The sequence below is a fragment of the Ischnura elegans genome, chromosome 1 (assembly GCF_921293095.1).
Source record: "Ischnura elegans chromosome 1, ioIscEleg1.1, whole genome shotgun sequence".
In the NCBI taxonomy this organism is placed as follows: Eukaryota; Metazoa; Arthropoda; class Insecta; order Odonata; family Coenagrionidae; genus Ischnura; species Ischnura elegans.
In genome coordinates, this window is record NC_060246.1 from 52,192,580 (window position 1) to 52,210,462 (window position 17,883).

The 17,883-nt window shown below is 41.0% G+C and overlaps 2 protein-coding genes across 2 annotated transcripts; one reads left to right on the forward strand and one right to left on the reverse strand.

Moving 5' to 3' along the window:
* Nucleotides 1-8,253: 8,253 nt before the first annotated feature.
* Nucleotides 8,254-10,369, reverse strand: LOC124174164. The gene is made up of 4 exons (XM_046553277.1): nucleotides 10,301-10,369; nucleotides 9,967-10,180; nucleotides 9,622-9,757; nucleotides 8,254-8,402 (listed from the first exon to the last, which is right to left on the reverse strand). The coding sequence occupies exons 1-4, from the start codon at nucleotides 10,358-10,360 to the stop codon at nucleotides 8,384-8,386; spliced, it is 429 nt and encodes a 142-aa protein (XP_046409233.1). The 5' UTR covers nucleotides 10,361-10,369; the 3' UTR covers nucleotides 8,254-8,383.
* Nucleotides 10,370-11,878: 1,509 nt separating this feature from the next.
* LOC124174176 lies at nucleotides 11,879-13,591 on the forward strand. Its single transcript, XM_046553281.1, has 2 exons — nucleotides 11,879-12,081; nucleotides 12,885-13,591. The coding sequence occupies exons 1-2, from the start codon at nucleotides 12,027-12,029 to the stop codon at nucleotides 13,577-13,579; spliced, it is 750 nt and encodes a 249-aa protein (XP_046409237.1). The 5' UTR covers nucleotides 11,879-12,026; the 3' UTR covers nucleotides 13,580-13,591.
* The last annotated feature ends 4,292 nt before the right edge of the window (nucleotides 13,592-17,883 follow it).

Sequence of the window (17,883 nt, forward strand, 5' to 3'; positions counted from 1 at the left end):
GCTGCTTCCACGGAAAGTGCTATCTCAGAAGCCCTGGCCCAGCTCAAATTATCACCTTCTTCAAACAATCTCTGCCTGATACGTTCTGACTTCAAACCTACCACCAACTGATCTCTGAGGCGATCTTCTAAAGTTTCATTGAACTTACAATGCTTGGTCAACACTTTTAAAGCGCTTATGTATTCCATTACTGTTTCCCCCTGTTGCTGCATCCTCTGACCAAACACCGTTCGAGAGCGAATTGACGATGGTTCGGGTTCCAATCTGCGCCCCAACTCACGACATAACTCGTCAAATGTTCTCGTACCTGGTTCTACTGGATGTAAAATATTTATCAGCGACTCCACAGTGTTAAATCCTACATGTCCAAGGAATTAATCCACTTGCTTCTCTGGAGGAACATTTTGCGCGCGAAACTGATGTTTTAGTACCGTAACATAAGTTGACCATGACACTTCAGATTCATTAAAAGGCTTAATGTTGATGGAAAACTTTTGATTAGCCATTACAGTTAATGAATCGTTGTGTATCCCATCCTCGTCGCCACTGTTGTGTTCAGACATGGTCACATGGTACTTAATAACTGTTTATTAACCAATGTTACTTTACACTCTTACATTTTACATTGCGCACCGTACTACTCACTTATTTGCAGTGCTACCAACATAGAGATAGTACAAGTTGTGATAAGTATGTACAAGTAGAAGTGCGATCACCTGGTGCGGGCAAGTTTACCAAGGCATGAATACGATCCGGGTCTGGTTTCTTACCTTCTTTAGAAAATATTTGCCCAACATACTTCACCTGAGATACTTTGTACTGGAGTTTGTCTCTATTGAACTTGGCCCCAACTACTTTTGCCCTCTCCATCAGTTGTTTTACACACTCATCATGCTCAGCTTGGGAGCTTCCGGTACATAGAATATAATAAAAAAACAAAACTACACCTGTAATATCTCCAAAATTTTGCTCAATTACTTTAAGAAACATCTCTGGGGCATTGGACAACCCATATGGCATGCGTAAATATTTATAGCATCCAAATGGGGTAGAGAAACAACACTTGGACGATGAATCATTGTCAAGCCGTAGCTGATGAAACCCTTCTTTTAGATCAAACACTGAATATATGTGCTTATTACTTAATTTTTCAGACAACTGCTCAATTGAGGGAATTTCATGATAATCCCTGAGAATCACTTTGTTTAATTCAGTGGGGTCCAGACACAATCTTAGTTTACCTGAAGGTTTTTCGACAATAACCAAGTTACTAACCCAAGAATTGGCATCAAGGGTATCTACCTTTTTTATAATACCCTTCTTTTCCAGCCTATCCATCTCTGATTTCAACCGAGGCTTAATGGAACTAGGAACTCTCCTTGGAGGTTTACAAACAGGGCTTGCATTACTTCTAATGACAATATTACATTTTTGTGGTAAACAGCCTATCCCACTGAAATTTTCCTTATAATGTAACACAAAAGCATCTCTATTACTACTGGAAATATCATGAACACGTTTTACCAGATTGAAATCAACACATGATTGTATTCCCAACAGTGGAGTACTCTTAGAATCTATAATAACAAACTGAACATTTTTACATTCATTTCTAACTGCATAACTAATATTTACAACTCCCACTGCAGGTATAACAGTACCTCCCCAGACTTCAATTTTAATGTTAGTGGGCTCATCTTTACTTAGGTGATTCACTTTTTTAAACAGTTGTAACGGAATTATGTTTATCTCCGAGCCTGGATCCAGTTTAACACTTACATGAAGGTTTTCGATTAAAATTAACTGTCTCCATTCTTTTTCTGGTGGGTTGAGATATACTGAGTGGACTTTAACAGAGTCACAAATTATAGATTCATCCGATGATGCCTCAGATTGAAATGTTTTCACCTCTCTGATTTTGCGTACCCTGCACGAAACAGCGAAATGGCGGGAAATTCCGCATTTTGAACAGTTTTTTTTCCATAGGCAGGGCCCGCTCTAGGTTTGTGCGAAGTTTGACACCTACGGCAATTAAATTCTTCATTTCCGGAACTTGCACTCGCCTTATTACGTGAAATACCACCATTACCTGAAAACTTAGGCTTGCTTTTCCTTTTAACTTGATCCACACCGGCACTGCTTAGTTCTTGGATTCTAGGTTGAGTAGATTCATTGGCTCCGTTAATTTGTTGAACCTGATGGCGGCTAATCTCAACTGACCGACAGTAGGCCGCTACTTTGGCGAGGGTTCTGTCCTCCATTCGCAGCAAAGACTCTTGAACGCCCTTGTCCCGGATGCCTTGAATCACGCGGAAGATCATCATATTTTCTTCCTGAGGGGCTGGATTATCATAACCACAATTCTTTATAAGTCGCCGACAATCTGTCAGAAAGTGGTCAAATGTCTCTCCTTCCTGTTGGAACCGTTGATGAAACACGAACTGTTCGTAAATTGAGTCTTGCTTTGGATTTACAAACTTTTCGTAAGCTTCCTTAACTTTGACGTAAGCTAGCTTATCTTCATTAGATAAATCAAAAGTTTCAAATAGAGCTCGACCCTGCGATCCCAACATATTTTTAAGGAGAGCTATTTTCACTTTGTCCGCCGATTCATCTTGTCCCGTGGCGATAAAATAATTTTCAAAATCCCCCACAAATATAAGCCAATCGTTATGGGCGGTAGGGCTCTCTAAATCGACACTATCGGGCAGTTTAACAAGGTGAATACCTGCCATCTCTGCAGTTTCGGCAGTATCTAAACCACTTGAAGTACACGAACCTGTTACTATTAGTTCCACACGTCAGAAGAGTCGTAGGTCACAGTTAATCAATTCCACAAGACTGCGCCATGTTTTAATCTTTTTATTGTGGTGTAAAAACTTATTGCAATATAAAACAAACTTCAATCCACAGTGATACACAGATATATATCTCAACCTAGTGGCCAACCTTCTAAGTTTCCACACCAAGTTACATGGTGGCCAACCCTGAAGATTCACACGGATTAAAGATCTGCAACACTTATTGTTTACTATATTAAATTATTAATCATGGCCGAAGTTGCCCCAGAAATGGGACAACTTCGGCCATGGGGAAATGGGGAATGAAATTTCACTAAAGGACGGAAGTTACACATACCTGGCTTTACTTCAGCCACTAAAAACGTGCAGGAATACCTGTAAATTGTTTTAACTATATTTTTCATTGGGAACTGAAAGAAACAAATGACGCCATGGCTAATTTTATTGAAACAGTAAGATTTAAATAAAAATTGTTATACATCGGAAATCATATTTTTGTCGTAATATTAGCAGTGAAATTACTTATTTTCATAGCCAAAATTAGAAATCAAAGTATAAACATTACAAATTGGAATGCAGTTATACCGCAAATAATAAAAAAAATGTCCAAACTGTCCTTTATGTTTTTGAAAATATATCTTCCACGCCTTATCGGAATCTGCATTTGGAGTTTTCTCGCCATTTGGTTTTTATTAATGGAGCACATATCGTCGACATCTGGGAAAACGAAGAAAAGATTTTCCCCGCCTTTTTTCGAAAGAACTTTACCACATAAGAGTCCGAGGCTTCAGCTGTATTGAATCTTTGGTTTTTATAAGCATCGTTCAAATATTGGACTAGAACAAAGTCCCCTACGCCATATGATTCCGCAAGCTTAGTGGAGATTTCAGCTTCTTTTTCAGCCAAACTAGAATCCTGAACTTCAATCGACTCATCTACTGTATATGAGGTGCCAGCAGAAGCTGTTTCTTGGGTCTCCACGTCAGTTTGGATGACGTCTTCAACAGTCATACTCTTTCCAGGTTTTCCGCTGATTCGCTTCCCCTTTGATTTCCTTTTTTTATCCTCCCCCATGCGGCCCCATCCCAGTTTTGAGAATTTCGGTGAAGGAGTCACTCCAACATTTCTCAAGACTTTCGTTCCTTTGAGAATCGGGAAGTTTTTTCAGCACAGCCTCTCTGTTTACAGGAGAGATCCCTGCTGATAGGTGTAGTAACTTTGCGGCACAATAAAACAAGTACAAACGGGACAGAGACGTTTATTGATGGCTAGGTGCGTACACGGCCTTCTCGGATTTAAAACACTTTCCAGCACAGTCCCGTTTCCGTCCATCTTCACAATGTGCTCGACTCCACTCGACTCTCACACCCCGGGTTCCCCATCCCCTCAAGGTCGCCGATCCACCCGTTCGATAGAATCGACATTGGTGGATCATGGCGGGCCTTCAAAATAGTTCCCTCACATCAGTAGGAATCCAGATTTCAAGTTTTTTTCTATTTTTTCTCGACCAATGCTTTCAACTGCTGTCTTTAACATTAAAGGAAATTCCGTTTTAGGCAGCGTACCTCGGTTCTTCTTTTTCCACTCATCAAGAGCCTTTTTCCATGCAACTTTTATCGGTCGAAAGAGAGCAATGTCGAGAGGTTGGGTGTGAGGTGTGTCGAGTTTGGTGGCAGAAGGACAAAACCAATGTTATTGCTCTCACACAGCCTAATTACCTCTAGTGAAAGGTGACTGGAAAGATTATCCCCGATTATGACCTTTCTTCCAAACAATCTTCTAGTGTAAGGAATGCATAATGTTAAAAACCAATCTTCAAAAATTTCAAGGTCGAACCAACCACTATCGTTCCTGTTGTAATGGGACCCATCAATGCCGCCCTCAGTCCAGCCTGGATATAAATGTTTTGCCTTGTACAGCACATACGGCGGGAGAAGATCTCCAGATGCTGTTCCTGCCATCATGACTGAAACCCCACTTTTGGAAGTGTCGGTTATTCTCTCCGGATGTTTCGTTCCTCTCTTCACAATAACTTTGACTCTCCCAGGGTCATCCACAAAATTAGTTTCGTCATAGTTGACGATGTTATGCGGGGAAACACCTTCAAGGGACTTCTCCAAACTGTCAAAGTATGAATTTATTTCAATTTTTCCAACTGAAGCTCTGGCACGTTTAATATTCTCTGAAAAGCGGAATGCAAGATTTTCATGCCTCTTCAAAAATCCTCTTACCCAGTCTTCTCCAGGCAAATTTTCATTGAAGACAGCCACGGTTTTGCCTTTTCTATCTAAGTAGTTTTTGACAACCATTCTCGTGTCCTTTGGTGTCAAAGGAAATCCCTATAAAGCACATTGTGTTAGTCCATGTGCAAGAGCATTTTCTTCCTAATTGAATAAAATTTGAAGTTACTCTCGGCCCAGACATTATGTGCACTCGAGTTTGGATACGAATAGCGAAATGGCAATAGGACGCACAGAAAAAGTGAACACCATAATTTTTCACACCCCGTTTTCGGAGTGTGAAATAAGAATGCTTTTAAGTGCCAATGCTTTATTAAAGTTAGAAGAAGAGAAAATTGGTGACCAGCAGCATCTGGTTTACCAGTGAGTAGCCGATTCTTGCCATTTGTCATTTCATTTGGTGCAATAAATTGCATGAGTTTATACTTTGCATAGAGGAAGAGGTGACGGGCCGCTGGCGGCTCGGAGTGGGCGAACGCGGCAACACTGCTCCGCTCGACGTAAAATTATGGTGCCATCGCTTAGGAGTGTCACAACATCTACATATATCAGGAAATTAATGTTGATATGACAATAATGATACAAAAATCAACCAACCTCTAAACAAAGAACGCAAGGGCGCCCGATTTTCCCCACGTGAATCTCCTTCATTATGTCCTGATGTGTTGTTCTAGGAACAACGTACTTTGCCCAAGATGAGTAATTCATTAAATTTCTTTTTGTCTCGAACAGTCATTCTGTTTATTGCCCTTTTATTCCGTTGGAATGCAAGGTGCGTATTCGGTAATCTTATAATAAGGAAAATCTTATTAAAAGTCGTTTTAGGTGTTCGGTTAGTACCTATGGTTAGAGAAATAGTATTGCTTGATACAAAATCCATGCGCACCGATATCGGCATCAGTGAGGGTGAGAGTGTTGCATTTTCAATGGGCGATGCTGTCTGTGTACGTGAAAGAATGCTCGCAAAGGTATATTTAGTACAATGACGGTAAGAAAGTTTAAGGTATTTTCGTTATAATTCTATATTCTGCTGGTCACAGCATTTATTGAAGTTACGTAGAAAGTGAACTGAATTTGCGGACCCAGTTGCGGACCTCCTTAGGTGGCACAAGGATGGGCTGGCAGCCTTAGTATGCGATGACCGGGTAGTGGTCGCTGTCCAGGGCAGTCGTAGATGCAAGGGCCAGCGAGCATTGCATATTTTTGTGTAGGGCATTGTCCAACACATCTTCGTTTCCGTTCCAGTTCATCCTGGTTGGTCCGTGTGGTCCTGCAGTTTTCACCGCCGTTCTTGAGGCCCAGAAGTAAAGCTGCTCTCCCTTCTGATTCCGGACCCGGGAATGCCATTCTTCATGTTTGGCATTCAGGTCTCCCAACAGGATGACTGGATGCGGCGAGGCGAAGATGTGTTCGAAGTCCCCCGCGGTGAAACGTCGTTTCGGGGCCATGGCTCAGGTAAAAATTTCTCCCTTGCAACTTGACTGAAACTGGGCTGAAACTACCTTGAAACTCACTGCCTTGCTTCTATGCTGAAACTGCATTGAAATTGAAACAAACCAGTGGAGTTTGGAAGAGGGATGGCAGTGCAGTAGCAGTGCAATTAGGTACTCCAGCTACTCCACTGAAACTCCCTTGGCCGACTGGGCTGGCCAGACTGAAACTCCCTTGGCCAACTTGGCTGGCTAGACTGAAACTCCCTTGCCTACCAGACTGAAACTCCCTTGTCTGCCAGGCTGAAACTCCCTTGCCTACCAGACTGAAACTCCCTTGCCTACCAGACAAACTCCCTTGCCTACCAGACTGAAACTCCCTTGGCCGACTGGGCTGGCTAGACTGAAACTCCCTTGCCAGCCAGACTGAAACTCCCTTGCCTGCAAGACTGAAACTCCCTTGCCTGCAAGACTGAAACCCCCTTGCCTGCAAGACTGAAACCCCCTTGCCTGCAAGACTGAAACTCCCTTGCCTGCAAGACTGAAACCCCCTTGCCTGCAGGACTGAAACTCCCTTGCCTGCAGGACTGAAACCCCCTTGCCTGCAAGACTGAAACCCCCTTGCCTGCAAGACTGAAACTCCCTTGCCTGCAGGACTGAAACTCCCTTGCCTGCCAGACTGAAACTCCCTTGCCTGCAGGACTGAAACTCCCTTGCCTGCCAGACTGAAACCCCCTTGCCTGCAAGACTGAAACTCCCTTGCCTGCAAGACTGAAACTCCCTTGCCTGCAAGACTGAAACCCCCTTGCTTGGCTGAATACAATTCTCCAGCCCAATCCATTGAAATTCCCTCATCAAATCATATGGAGCACCATAAATCACCTTGCTTAACCTAGCCAACATTGGTTGATCACATAATTGGTTCCATCCACTATGTTGCTTGCATGATAAAAGGTAAAGAATGTTTAAGTGATTGTGAGCAATAGCTGTTTCTGCATTGACTACAAGTTTTCAAAAGACAATTTATTACAAATTGAAAAATATCAATTACATCAATTATTAATACAAATTACCAATTACATCAAATAAACAAACAATAATTATAAATACAATAGAAACCTGATTTAATGTTTTTCAGTGGGGACAAAATTGAAAACTCTAAATGAGTACAAGCCATTTTTTGAGGTTTCAGGGTCTGTAATGATTAGAATGGCTTTATATTGATAAATATTATATATTTGTGGAAACACTAATTGAGGAAAAACATTAAATGCGAAAACCTTACATGCGGATCTGACTGTACATCAATTATTACTACAAATGACCAAATACATCAAATGCACAAACAATAATTATAAATACAATAGAATCTTGATTTAATGTTTTTCAGTGGGGATAAAATTGAAAACTAAATGAGTACAAGCCATTTTTTGAGGTTTCAGGGTCTGTAATGATTGGAATGGCTTTATATTGATAAATATTATATATTTGTGGAAACACTAACTGAGGAAAAACATTATGTGCGAAAACCTTACATGCGGATCTGACTGTACATCAATTATTACTACAAATGACCAAATACATCAAATGCACAAACAATAAGTATAAATACAATAGAATCTTGATTTAATGTTTTTCAGTGGGGACAAAATTGAAAACTCTAAATGAGTACAAGCCATTTTTTGAGATTTTAGGGTCTGTAATGATTGGAATAGCTTTATATTAATAAACATTATATGTTTGCGGAAACACTAAATGATGAAAAATATTAAATGCGAAAACCTTACATGCGGATCTGACTGTACATCAATTATTACTACAAATTACCAAATACATCAAATGCAAAAAATAAACACTAAATGTGGAAAACCATTAAATACGAAAACCTCAAATCCGGATCAGACTAAATAAATTATGGAAGCTGGGCGCTCCTGCAATAGAGAAGAAAAATAAATGATGAATCACAAATGACCTAACTGAAAACCAAATTTTAAAATAGATAGTCGATTATGATAGGATAACCAGTGAAAGCATAATGATCACACAATTGTTTGCAAAAAAAATCAAATGACATTAAAACACAGAACCGTTGTTTCCCTCATTAATTACACTGCATTCATACCACCATCAAACAAAGGACGTCTAACCATCAATTATTTCAAATGAGAAAGATACTAGGCATCTTAAAAAATCTGTACTTTGCTTGGGTTATTTGTTACTAACAATTGGAGGAATCTCCCAGAAAAAAATTTTGGGTAGTGGTTCTTACTTAATTTACTAAAAAATAGGGTATTTATGCATTTTCCGGGCTCCCGACTTTTTGCGATTTTTTTTACAAACATTTTGAGTACTCAAATGACCACTTTATTTGGAATTTTTTTTCTCCGATTTTTTCGCTTTTTAGGTAATTTCCCGGCTTTTCCGCCACAAAAAATTATCATTTTCGTAATCAGGACACTGTTATGAATGTATTGGACGAAAAAAAATCGCAAAAAGTCGGGAGCCCGGAAAATGCATAATTACCAAAAATAGGTCCAACATTGGCAAAAACTAGTCATGGCTTAAGTCAATCCTAATTTATAATCCAAAGTAAATAAGCAATTTGGCATGCGCAATACAATTTCAATGGTTCCAACATATGAAAGTTAGATAGCCTTTTGTTGGCTCGTCTTTGTCACAGCCATGAAAAAGATGGAACATGGGTAAAACTTAACAAGGGTAGTTTCCTTAGGATACTTTGTGCATACATTTCTAAAACCTTGTAGCCGTTAATTTTCTATCTTGGATTTGACTCTTTCCATGTTCACTGATTTGATATTATCTCAACTATGTTAGGAACTAACTTCAGGTATGAAATAAGATTAATCTGAAATAGTGAATACCTCTCTTATAAAACTTCATCAAGTGGACATTGAGTGGCCTATTGCATTTCTGAAGTAACCATTATTACCAAAGAACAGTTTTATTACCAGTGGTTGCCACTGGAACATACTTGAAAATGCAAACTACATAACACAAAGGAAGAGGTAATTGCAGTAAAATAAGGAAAAAAATATATATATTAAGGGAATATTCCAGAAGAAGTCATTTGCCTCAATAATCTAAGCACTGACATCTGCAGATGACAACTATGAATGGAGTAAGACTTACTTTGGTCGCCTTTGAGAGCGTTTCAACAGCCCCATCTGCCTTCTCTGCTTCACCCGCAGATTATTTGAAAGAGAGTTGAATGCATGATTGATCGTGGGCAGATCCTTCTCGCCGCGGAACTTGCAGCGGACAAAATCTAAAAAGAAAGGATGAGAGAACGAAGAAATTAATTTACAATGCTCAACCCATTCACTTTCCAAAAATGAAGCCCTTTAAAAGACTATAGCAAATATATTTGTAATACATTGAGGGTATGACGCTCAAAACTGAGTGAATTGTGAAAGTTTTACAACAACCTAAAGGAATCTTGACTATAAAGGGGCACAGTAATACAGAGAGCCTTACTTGAAATAGCCTGCAGCACATTTTTATCCGCTGCAGGGTTGCCATTGCACTCGAGCCTTTGACCTGTGGCACAATGGCTACGAATGTACTCCTCACCGAAGACTTTCGTAAGGAGTAAATTCTGCAGTTTTCTCGGGTTGCCTCGGCAACTCTCCAGGGCATCAATTTTGTCGCGCCTTTTAATCCATACGTTGGATCCCGTAAAAACCTCGACCTGACAGGAGAGAATGATTAAAAGATGTTAGCAGTTCATTATAGGCCTCTTTTTTCAAGAAATTTAAAAGTGTACCACGTGAAGCAAACTGCAACTAAATACTCTTAATGGTTGCTTTACCTGCTCATCCCAGCCTGTCGGTTTTAGCCGAAGAAACAGCCGATATGTGGCGTCGGCCATGGCGTTTTGGTTTCCTGCAATAGTGAAATACCACATTTAAGTTACATATTCATGCTGCTAGGCAACGTGGAATTTATTCCAATGAAAATACCGATCGCATATGGCATAGCAAACGTACATAGAAACAAGAAATGAAATTACTGGGGTATATATTTTCATGAAATGGGCATACATCTAAATGTAAATCGCACTAGCAAGACACACCCGCATTCCTAATTTCGTCGAAGGCCGTCTCCAGCTCGCTCTTGTCCCAAGGATGAGAGACCGATGGCGCAGGATTGATAATCGGTGCAGCATTCTCTTGCTCATCCATCATGCAGGAGAAATGCACAGCAGTCGCCACGGCGTTCAACGAATTCATTGTCGACGGCTTCAAGATCCTGGGATTTTCACTCTTCTTCATCATGGACATTGCGGGCTCCTCATTCATTAATTCTTCGAAATCTTTAACCCTGCCTGGAGTAAAACGCAAATTCAACGTCAAAATTCACAAAGCTGAACGTGGAAGGAAAATCCATGCCATCAGATATGTTAAAACGCTTACCTCCAATTTTCAGGGCCGTCACCTCCACCGACCTCGTTCTCCCCTTCACTTTAATGTCGATTTTGTATTTCCCGTTCACAACAGGTGAAATATCTGGTAAATACCTACGATAATCATCCTCTAACATATAAGTATCATCCTCTTCGCAGTGGAAGAGGATGCGATAATTCTCCCTCCCAGATCTCTGCGATTTCCTCTGGCAGCTCCCCACAGAATCCATGGAGTCTTCACTATACATAATTAAATCACGCGATATACTATCTGTATCTGCCTTCGGCCCTTCGGCTTTACGAGTCAAGAACGAACACTCCCACGCGACCTCGCTCAACAAGAAGTAATGGCGTAATGGCGAGTAATGGCGACGGGAGTCAACGAATAAAAGCGTTGAGCGGGAAAAGATATCCGTGCTGCCAACACCTAAATTAGAAAAATACATCACCGCTGCCAAAATGGATTCCGTACTTATCCGGTAGATGAATACCGTATGTTGGCAAAACTTATGCTGGCTTTATGAGTCAAGTTGAAAATTCTCTCTCGTAAGATTGAAGTGTACAGAGCTCATCCCAAACCCTAATACTGGATTAAAAATTTATTAATAAAATTAAGCGTATGATTAGCCACATATTGTTGTATTTAAAATATGAAATCGCAAAAAATAATCGGTTAGTGCGAATATGACTTCCGGTCCTCGCGGTTCAGTTCAGTGGCGGTGTATCAAACTTTGGGATTTGGTGGAATAGTATACTTGTGCTTAATAATGTCTACACGACTGTATTGTGGATTGTCGAGAACAACCGAGTGGAGAAGTAAGAAGAGGCAATATCAGAACTCCTCTGTGGACGGTGAGCAGTTATACATGTCGGACGATGTTTACCGCGAAGAAGATGAAGTTTCGTACGTGTCTCACTTGCAGGATGACTTCTTTCATCTTCTTCCTAAAGTTGCAGGTTTGCATTCGTAATTAGTTATTCCGTATATGCATTAATGCGTATCCATGCGTATATTAATTAATGGCGTTCCAGATAATTAGAATTTCCATCATAGTTTCCTAATATAATTCTTAAGATGCCGAAATAATTTAAGATACAATTTCTTTCAGAACCTCCCTTGACCACTCCAAGAATGGTTGGGGATATCGAGCAAGCTCAGCGTGAAGAATGTGATAATATGGAAGAAGGTAATACGTTATTAATATTATTCCATAGAAGCCCGTTCAGATCAAGTTACCGATGTCATAATAATCCGTTGCATTGCCCACTCCAGCTAAAGAACTGCAGTAATTCTATTGGGAGGCCGACATTTGTCTTTGTTCGGATGAGGTTACACTATTTCAGTGTCCTCTTGATTGCAGTATTAAAATTGGCACAAGTGACAAGTGGCACAGCGAGGGGGGGGGGGTTCCCCCCAGAGTTCAGAGAAATGTTTAAGTTTAATCCATTTTACTTAACTGGATTGATATTACTAATAGAACTGTGTAAGGGTTAATAAAATATCCCTCAGAAAGCCGTAAAACTCACCATTTTGCTCAATTTATCTTAAAATTCCGCAAATTTATTTATCTCTCCCCTACCACTTATCCAGGTGCGGGTATACCATACCCCCACACACCCTGGTATTAATTGCACCGAAACCCCCCCAACCTTAATTCCTTGCTGTGCCTCTGCCCTGTAATTAAGTGATTAAAATGCTATTCCATCTACATACCCTATCATGAAATGTTTTAAGCTGAGTTTTCTCCATATCAGTTGCCTCATGAGACTTATGTTCTTTTACAAGTGTAATCCATATGATCGTCTTCGCTGTTTATCCTGTATTTGCTGTTAGCCTCCCATGAGATGGCAATAGATTGAACACTGACTATGTGTATTGCATGGCATTTATAAGCTAAATTTTGGGTGAATAAGGTGACATTTACAGTCATGGCAGTCCATGTTAAGATGAAGTGGGTGATGCCTAACATCCAACATTAAAAAATTTCAGATTATGATGACTTCTTGGAGAATTCAGATGAAGAGTCTGATTGCAGTGAGACTTGCAGTTACTACTCCCTAGACGATGAAGCAAGCTTTGATGAAAACGACTACAAAGAATCACCTCCAGGGATCACAGTGAATGACAAACTGTATGAAGGTTCTGCGATTACTGTGTTAGAAAGTAGTATTATGCTGATTTCATTTTACCTGCATTTTAAGTTATCCAATGCCTGCATGGATAAGTTGCTTGAGCTACTTTCACTGCATTTGCCTTCTGGTAACAAAATGGTGACTTCCACATTTAAGCTGAAAAGTATTTTTAAAGGTAAAACTCCATCTTTCAGTAAGATGCAGTATTGTACTCAGTGTGAGAAACTGGTCAGCAATAATGCTAGAGACTGTGACACCCATGTAAAAACAGCCAATGCACTTATTTTTTATGTAGTAGCCCAGATCAAGGAACTATTTCTCCAAAGTGATTTCTGTTCTGCTCTAACTCATCGATTTCACAGTAATAGGGGAGATGATGATAATTTGCAACTGTGTACTGATGGTAGATTGTATAAGCAATTCAATAAGTACTTAAAGGGTGCTTATGATTTCACATTCATGGTTTATACTGATGGGATGCGATTATTTAACTCTTCCAAAATTACTCTATGGCCCATATTATTTGTGATAAATGAACTTCCTTATTCTTAAAGATTTTTGATGGAAAACATTGTGCTAGGTGGCTTATGGCATGGTTCCGCCAAACCTGATTTCAATGCTGTTTTGCACCATTTCATAGAAGTGTTTGAAACACTCAAGAATGGTATGCCAATGATTATTTGTGATAGGTCTTTGGAAACAGTGAGGAGCTTTGTGCTAAGTAGCATTGCTGATATGCCAGCCAAGGCGATTATGTATAGTATGAAAAATTTCAATGGTTTTTTTGGCTGTATTAAGTGCCTTAATAAAGGCAAGTCTGTACTACTTTCATGCAAAAGTAGAGTTTTCTGTTATGAATACAATGAAATTGCACCCCTGCGAACTGCAAAAGCCTCAAAGAGGCACTGCCTTGAAGCTGAAAAGACGAGGAAGCCTGTTTTTGGTTTTAAAGGTGTGCCTCAACTATCAAAATTATGCCAGATTTCATTTCTGGCTCTAAAATTGATTTCATGCACTGTGTTTTTGGTGTGTCAAAGCGATTGATGGAACTGTGGTTGAAACCCTGTTTCAGAGAGCTTAAATGTAATATAAGCCGTGAAGTTAAAGTCATTGACAAGAGACTAAGACAACTCAAACCCCCTATATTTATCACTCGCCCACCTAGGAGCATTGAAACATGTATGCCATTTTATAAAACTGCTGAGTATAAAAACTGGTTATATTACTTCTCCATCCCTGTTTTGCATGACATGCTTATTCCTGAAGTTTTTTGTCATTATTTTCTGTTTGTTGAAACTATGTACCTGCTCAACCAAAATGTTGTTCGGCAGTAGATGTTGATGTTGCGGAGTTACGCATTAAGAAATTTGTCCAAGAGTTTTCTGCTATATATGGAGAAAGGTTTATGTCTGCTAATCTTCATGCCCTGACCCATTTGGCAGATAACGTACGTCTACATGGACCCGGCTATGAAAGTTCCTGCTTTCCCTTGGAGTCCCTACTGGGCCAAATTAAAGCCCAGGTCACAGGAACTCGATTAGCAGAAATAAAAATTGCTGAGTCTTTTCAGCTGCGTAAGTGCTTACCTGCAGCCATAAATGAACTTTGCTATGATTCCACTGCTAAGAATTATGTGACAAGGCTGCATCACGGCATAAGATTTACGGAAGAGATTGATGGTACAACATTTGTTTTGGGACCCTTAAGATCAGTATTTCAACCAAGTGCATTTTTAATGGAAACTATTGAAATGCTTATGGATATTTGTCATGTTGAAAATGTGCCAAAAGTTTGGATTTTTAATAAAATTAGAAAAGAAAATAGTATTATTGTTGGGAGGGACTATGTCTGCAATGGCGGCTTAAAAAATGATTCATCTCTAGTCCTTTGTGGTGATAATTCTTTTGCTATTGTGAAAATGTTTGTGAAGTATAAACTTTGTGATTGTGAGAGTACTTGCATCTGTGAATGCAAATATAAAGCAATTGTAAACAAGTGCTCCACTGTGTGTGTGAAAGGACTTCCAAAAAATGACTTTTTGTTTGAATTAATTATAAGTCATGAATTTGAAAGTATTGATATAAATAACATTTTAGATGTGTGTGTATTATGTTCTGTAGAAGGGAAGTTTTTCTGCAGTAAAAGAGTAAATAAAATTGAATCAGAATGATCCTCATTTGTTCATTGCCATCTTATCTGGTCAACTAAAAGAATCCTAAATTTCTCCGCGTCCATTCTTATTATTCTCAGCCTTGCTGTGAGAAATGTAAGTATAATAGATTTCTAATCACTCCAAATGAAAGTAAGGCTTATAACATTGTTTGGAGACTAATAAATTACGTAAGACTTTCCCTGCGATGTCCTCGTAACTTGCATCATTGAATCCTCCTGTGCATTAGCCTTGCCAGCATTTATTTTTGCTTCAATGTAACTGATGCTCAGTTACTTATGGACTGAGAGAAGCAGTTCAAATTACTTCGGAATGAAGAGTATAAACATGATCCAGGTACTTTGAGGTAAGGCAGTAAACACATTTGACAAGTGAGAAGCATTTTAACGTCCAAGAGACATATATGTCCCAATTTTTTTGATTTTCACAATATTAAATGAGTTGTATGAATGTAAGAATTAGTAATACTGAAAAATAGACTTCCTTCGTCTAGTTTTAAATTCTTTTTGCGATATCCTTTAGATATTGTTGTTTTCACATAGTTAAGAACTTTCACTTGAAATGCTGTTTACGAGGCATTAATTTTATATTTAAGAACAAATCACTAAAAAGGTCAATTATAACGGAACTTGTGGTTTATTCTTTATTTGTATCTAGCCAATGGCATTTGTGCAAAACACGTTGCAGTTTTGCTTTTTAGTTTTGACAAAAATTAAGTGTTTATATGGCCTGGCCTCAGCTAACACTCCAGTTTACTGTCAGTGGAGCTTATGTGCAGCAAGGGAGAAGCAGTACAAATTCATTAGGGAGAGGGGATGCCCACACGCAGCAGCTCTGTGGCAAGGCAGTAATGACATTTGACAAGGTAGATGCAGTGGAGTCATAAAGCTTGCCTGGCCTGAGCCAATTGTCCAGTCCAGTGTCAGTGGAGCTCATGTGCAGCAAGGGAGAAGCAGTACAAATTCATGAGGGAGAGGGGATACCCACATGCTGCAGCAGCTCTGTGGCAGGGCAGTATAGATATTTGACAAGGTAGATGCAGTGGAGTCATAAAGCTTACCTGGCCTGAGGCAATTGTCCAGTCCAGTGTCAGTGGAGCTTATGTGCAGCAAGGGAGAAGCAGTTCAAATTCATGAGGGAGAGGGGTTACCCACATGCTGCAGCAGCTCTGTGGCAGGGCAGTATAGATATTTGACAAGGTAGATGCAGTGGAGTCATAAAGGTGGCCTGGCCTGAGCCAACTGTCCAGTCCAGTGTCAGTGGAGCACTCATGCAGCAAGGGAGAATCAGTTCAAAAGCAATGGACTTGCAAGGGAGAATAGCATCAGAGTTTCAGTTGAGTGACCTTTTTCTTGTTGAGGCCAAGGCAGTGAAGTGCAGTAACAAGGTTGTTTCAAGGCAGTTTCCCCCCATTCAGTGGAGTTTCAGCCCAGAATCAGTTCTGTTTCAAGGGAAACATTTTTACTTGAGGTAAAAATGCAGGTACGCTGACACGACTCGGAAAGTGCCAAGACTGGTCTCCACGTCCACAGCTGTGGCTTCCAGCGTCTGTAGTGCGGGGAGTATCCATCTTCTGGAGATTGTATCCGATGTGACAGCCACGGCTGTTCCTCCTCCTGGGCTGTCCCGGTCGTTCCTGTAGAGAGTCCAGTTTGGGATGGTGAGGGTTGAGTTTGAAGAAAGATGCGTTTCCTGGAGGCAGAGTACGGTTGCCCTCGACGTCTTGGAGAAATTAAGCTGTTCCGGTAGCTTCTTGCGAAGGCCGCCATCCACATTCCAGGTGGCAATGACGACTGATCTACGGCTTCCTGGTCTATTCGCCATTGCGGGATAGGAAGCGGTTCATTGCAGCAGTGAAGGCTTGCAGCAGGGAAGGCTTGCAGCTGGGACTGAAGCAGGGCGGCCGTAGCGGTAAGTGCCTGTAGGATTGCAGGCAGGGATGAGAGGTCGTCAGCAATCGGCTCCTGCCGATTTGCGGCGGCGGCATTCCTCTGCCGCAGTGGTTGGCGGATTTCCTCCGCCGTCTCCCGATGAACGGGCCTGCTTAGCGTCAAGCCAGGGAAGTTTACGTCCAATACTGGGCGCATGGTGGGACGTTGTCCGGCAGATGGTCCTGCTGGGTGACCCACTCTCCAGGCATCCTGGCGTCCAAGGGTCGGCGCTGCTTCGTTCGTTGGTTTCGGAGCAGGTTTTTTCTGAACCGGCTTCCTCTTTTCCTTGAGGTCCTTTGCCCGTTGGTGCTCCGGGCAGGTACGGAAGAAGGCCGGGTGATTGCCGCCGTAGTTGCAGCACTTCGTGTTCTTCCTCTCGACATCAGGGCAGTTTCTACCCTCGTGGTCCCCGGAGCACTTGTAGCATCTCGGCGCCGCCGTACAGTGCACCGATGAATGGCCAAAGCGATTGCACCGGTAACACGTCTGAGGATCTCGGTGGGTAAGTTTGTCCACACCGACCCCGTTGTTCCCAATCCATCGGAGTTTCTTCATCTCCTTAATGGTCCATTCCGGCGTCTCCCGGATGACAGCCAGGATAAAGGCTCCGCGCCGTGCCGGATGTACCCGTACCACGTCTATTCCAAGGAAATCGAGGTCTTCCCGAAGTTGACGTCGTAGTCTATGGGGAGATTCCGGATTGCACAGAAGCGCACCTTGTCCCCGGTGGCGCCCCAGGTTGACATCTGCGCCTG